This window comes from Miscanthus floridulus, chromosome 6 (assembly GCF_019320115.1).
Source record: "Miscanthus floridulus cultivar M001 chromosome 6, ASM1932011v1, whole genome shotgun sequence".
Lineage (NCBI taxonomy): Eukaryota > Viridiplantae > Streptophyta > Magnoliopsida > Poales > Poaceae > Miscanthus > Miscanthus floridulus.
In genome coordinates, this window is record NC_089585.1 from 129,137,494 (window position 1) to 129,141,440 (window position 3,947).

The window sequence follows — 3,947 nt, forward strand, 5'->3', positions numbered from 1 at the left end:
CTGCCGTGCAGGAGCTACTCCACCGCGCGGGCCTGCCCCGCCGTGCGGACACTGCTCTGCCGCGCGGGCGCTCCTTCGCCGCGCTGTCGATGCTCCGTTGTGCGGGCCCACCGCGCCGTGCGGACGCTGCCTGCCACGCCGGCGGTCCTCCGCCGCGCTGGCCTGTCCCACCGTGCGGTTCGGACACTGCGATGCCTATTTGAGCCGATTTGCTCTGCACAGACCTGTTGGATGAGAGGAACAAAGATCTTAGCCAATGACGAGTGGGTCCCCCATGTCATTGTCTGCCGATTCAGATTTAGGGGCCTTCGTTTGGGTGATGCTGTTGGAGTAGAAGCAAAACTTGGGAACCGAAAAGTAGGAGCCCTGATTTTGGTGCTGCTGGAGTTGTTTTTATAGAATTTTATTTAATTGGCTCACATTCACTTCTCTTTATTTGGTCACTGTTTTGTCCTTCGGGAGGCATCCTCGTCTTTGCGCCTATGATTATTCAGCGCGTGTTTAGTTCCCACCCCAAATTCCAAAAAAGTGCTACAGTAGCCATTACATCGAATATTGCGATACATGCATGGAGCATTAAATGTAGACGAAAAAAAACTAATTGCACAGTTTGGTTGGAAATTGCGAGACGAACGTTTTGAGCCTAATTAGTCCATGATTGAACACTATTTGTCAAATAAAAACGAAAGTGCTACAGTAGCCAAATTTCCAACTTTCACCCAACTAAACACGCACTCAGGTCAACCAGAATACCAGATGCAGTGACTCCCCTCCACAATCCTCATCATGTTCCCATGACAAGTCTACCAACAGCGACTTTAACGCGGAGTCGCTCTCTCAGGCACGTGCCGTGTTGAGAGGCTAAGGCCTTCCGCAATGCAGAAGTAGTGCCAGAAAATTGTGGGTCCCATGGTAGGAAACGGGCACCATGTTTGAAGTGCTGCAGCGTACTCGAAAGCCAGGCATCGCAGCCATCTTTGGTCTGGGACCACATGATAAGATAAAGTATTGCCCACCATCAATACCAAACAGCAGCGCGACAGGTCACTGCACCAGTAAAATAATATTGTTTAATATCTGAGCATCGGTAGGCAGTGGAGCAAGTAGTTGCACCGCTCCGAGATTTTGAAGCACCGATGAAAAGATAGCATCATAGTTGCAGTGTAGGGAGCGGCTCCTAAATCCTCTCTCTCCATTTCAAGCGTTACTCAAGCGCAACACTGTGGAAGGCCTAATGCGCTTCTCGAGGGAAGCGTGTCCGTTCAAAAACCTTTCCATTCTTTATTTCTTTTGACAAGTTCGTTGCTAGAGAGTAGTAGTCTCAGCCTGTTTGGTTGGTTGGTTCGTATCGTTGCTGGTTTGTGAAGAAGTACTGCTGGCTGGTTTGTATGAGAGAAAAATACTGTTCCAGCTAGAAATTTACGATCATTTACGACAAGCCACGGCCAAACGAACAGGCTGAGAATCTGCGTCCCGTTTTCAGTATAAAAGCGTAGTACTAGTGTATAGGCTTCACATTCTTTCCTGGGTGTCCATGATCGGATGCATATCTTCCTGTCGTCCTGCTGCTGCTCCTATGCATATGCATATCTTCCTGTGCTGGCAGTGGCAGTGACGTCCAATGCCTGAGGGCCTGATTGAATCGCTCGGTGATCCTTATGGTGCACTCTCCAACAACATCCCGGAAGATTACATATGTGCAGATCCCCTTTCGTCGAGTGCTGGAACGACGTCGGTCGCATCCTGTCCTTGAATCTCAACGGCATGGGGCTTCAAGGTTCTTTCCCTCGAGGCCTTCAGTTCTGCAGGAGCATGACAGGCCTGGACCTGTCAGGTAACAACCTCACCGGGCCCCTTCCGACAGACATCGACCAGCAGCTACCGTTCGTCATCTCCCTGGACCTCTCGAGCAACGGTTTCTCAGGGGAAATCCCGCGCGGCATCGGGAACATGACGTACCTGAACACCGTCAACCTTCAGCACAACCGGTTCACCGGCCAGATCCCGGATCTCATCGGCGATCTTGCACGGTTAGCTTCGCTGAACGTTGCAGATAACTCGTTGTCAGGTCCCATCCCGGGCTCTCTCCAGAGGTTCGCAGCCGAAAACTTCGCCGGCAACGACGGGCTCTGCGGGGCGCCGCTGGGCAAGTGCAAGAGGCGGTTCCATGTGCGGATACGCGCGCGGCCGGTGCGGATACATCTCAGGCTGCGTAGGGTCAACGACGCGTCCAGCATCGGCGGCGCGGTGGGATTCCTCGTGGGCTTCGTGGTGGCTTTCTACTTCCCGCAATGGTTTGTGTTCTTCGGGAGTCTCCGGCCCTACGTCTTTCCTGTGTGCGCCTGACATAATAGTGCTCAACTGCTCATCTCTGTTGTTTTGGTACTCCTAAGGATGTGTTTAGTTCACGAAATGAAAATTTTTGAACGTCACGTTGGATGTTTTGGAATGTCAGAGGGAGTTTTCGGATACTAATAAAAAAACAAATTACATAGCTCGCCGGGAAACTGCGAGACGAATTTATTAAGCCTAATTAATCAAGCATTAGCACATGTTAGTACTGTAGCACTTATGGCTAATCATGGACTAATTAGTCTTAAAACATTCGTCTCGTGATTTTCAACCAAACTGTACAATTAGTTTTTTTTGTCTATATTTAATACTCCATACATGTGTCGCAAGATTCGATGTGATAGTTTGGGATGAAAATTTTTAGGAACTAAACTAGACCTAAGTCGCAACTCGCAACACGACGGGACGTGGCCAAATAACCAAACGTGATGCATTATATATATATCCTTATGAACGTTTATATTCAATATATATGGATTAGGCTTGCGTATCCATAAGTTATACATAATAGCTTTTTTATAAAATGAAAATATTCAGCCTTTGCATCCATACACAGCTAATTCTTACAAGATTTCCAGCTCAAACCCTCACGCTCAAACGCCTTATTCGTTTGGGCTTGTTTGGCTGATAAGCCATGACTGAAAGTACTATTGGCTGATTTGGTGTGAGAGAAAAGTACTGTTTATTGGCTAAAAAAGTACGGCTTATAAGTCAAACAAACCCAAACGAAAAGGGCAAAAATTATTGTATCTTGATTGTCTCCTTTGTATTTATTGGTATTAATTAATTGATTACTTGCCACGGCGGTATACCTCTCTACCACTCTCTTGCATTTCATTGTACATTTATTTGTATTGAGCTTATGGTAGTTAAGACTAGATAGTGTAGCACTTAATTGTATCACTCTTGCTAGGTTGATCACATAGGTGTACATTAGTGACATAGTCTTATTGTGATATATTAGAGATCATAGAAAATAGAATTGGGTAGGTGGCTTGCAGCCCCAAGTATAGTGCAAGCGCAAAATTCGCTTCGCTATCTTATTGACTAATTACTTGTCTTAGTGTTGTTATAGAAATTTTTAATAGGCTATGCACCCCCCTCTAGCCATTAGGACCTTTCAGCTATCCATGGTGACCTCTCCATGGAGTAGCCATGGCTACGGTGGAAGCTGCCGCGGAGGACTTCGACTACGCCCGCACGTGTCGCGCATCGCTGTCCTGGGACCAGTAGACCAAGGCGCTGGTGGCCGAGCTGTGGGGTACCGTGGTGGTGCTGTGGTGCTGCGTGGCGTTCCTGGGCGGCGAGGCCACCTAGCCGCTGCGGGGACTGCTCGTCCGGTACCCTCGTGGTGCTTGCGGCTTCGACAGCAGATTGGCTTGACGACGTGCCGGAGTCTCCAGCTGGACACCGACATCTTCCTCACTCAGGCGGTGACAAGCCTCCGGCATTGCTGATCCCCTATAGATACTACTCGTCGTCGGCAAGCTCACTCTGATTTTTGCTTCCGCCTGCATTGGAATCTGGGCGAAAACCCTGTCTGGTTATTGCTCCGGACCAGCAGCGATGGCGAAATTCATGTCATTTCCCTCCCT

The 3,947-nt window shown here is 48.7% G+C and overlaps 1 protein-coding gene across 1 annotated transcript; it reads left to right on the forward strand.

The window, feature by feature from the left end:
- Positions 1–1,695: 1,695 nt before the first annotated feature.
- LOC136461222 (probably inactive leucine-rich repeat receptor-like protein kinase At5g48380) lies at positions 1,696–2,346 on the forward strand. Its single transcript, XM_066460607.1, has one exon. The coding sequence runs from the start codon at positions 1,696–1,698 to the stop codon at positions 2,344–2,346; it is 651 nt and encodes a 216-aa protein (XP_066316704.1).
- Positions 2,347–3,947: the final 1,601 nt, after the last annotated feature.

Coding starts and splice junctions, on each gene's coding strand:
- LOC136461222 (XM_066460607.1), top strand. CDS start 1,696: ATGTGCAGATCCCCTTTCGTCGAGTGCTGGAACGACGTCGGTCGCATC.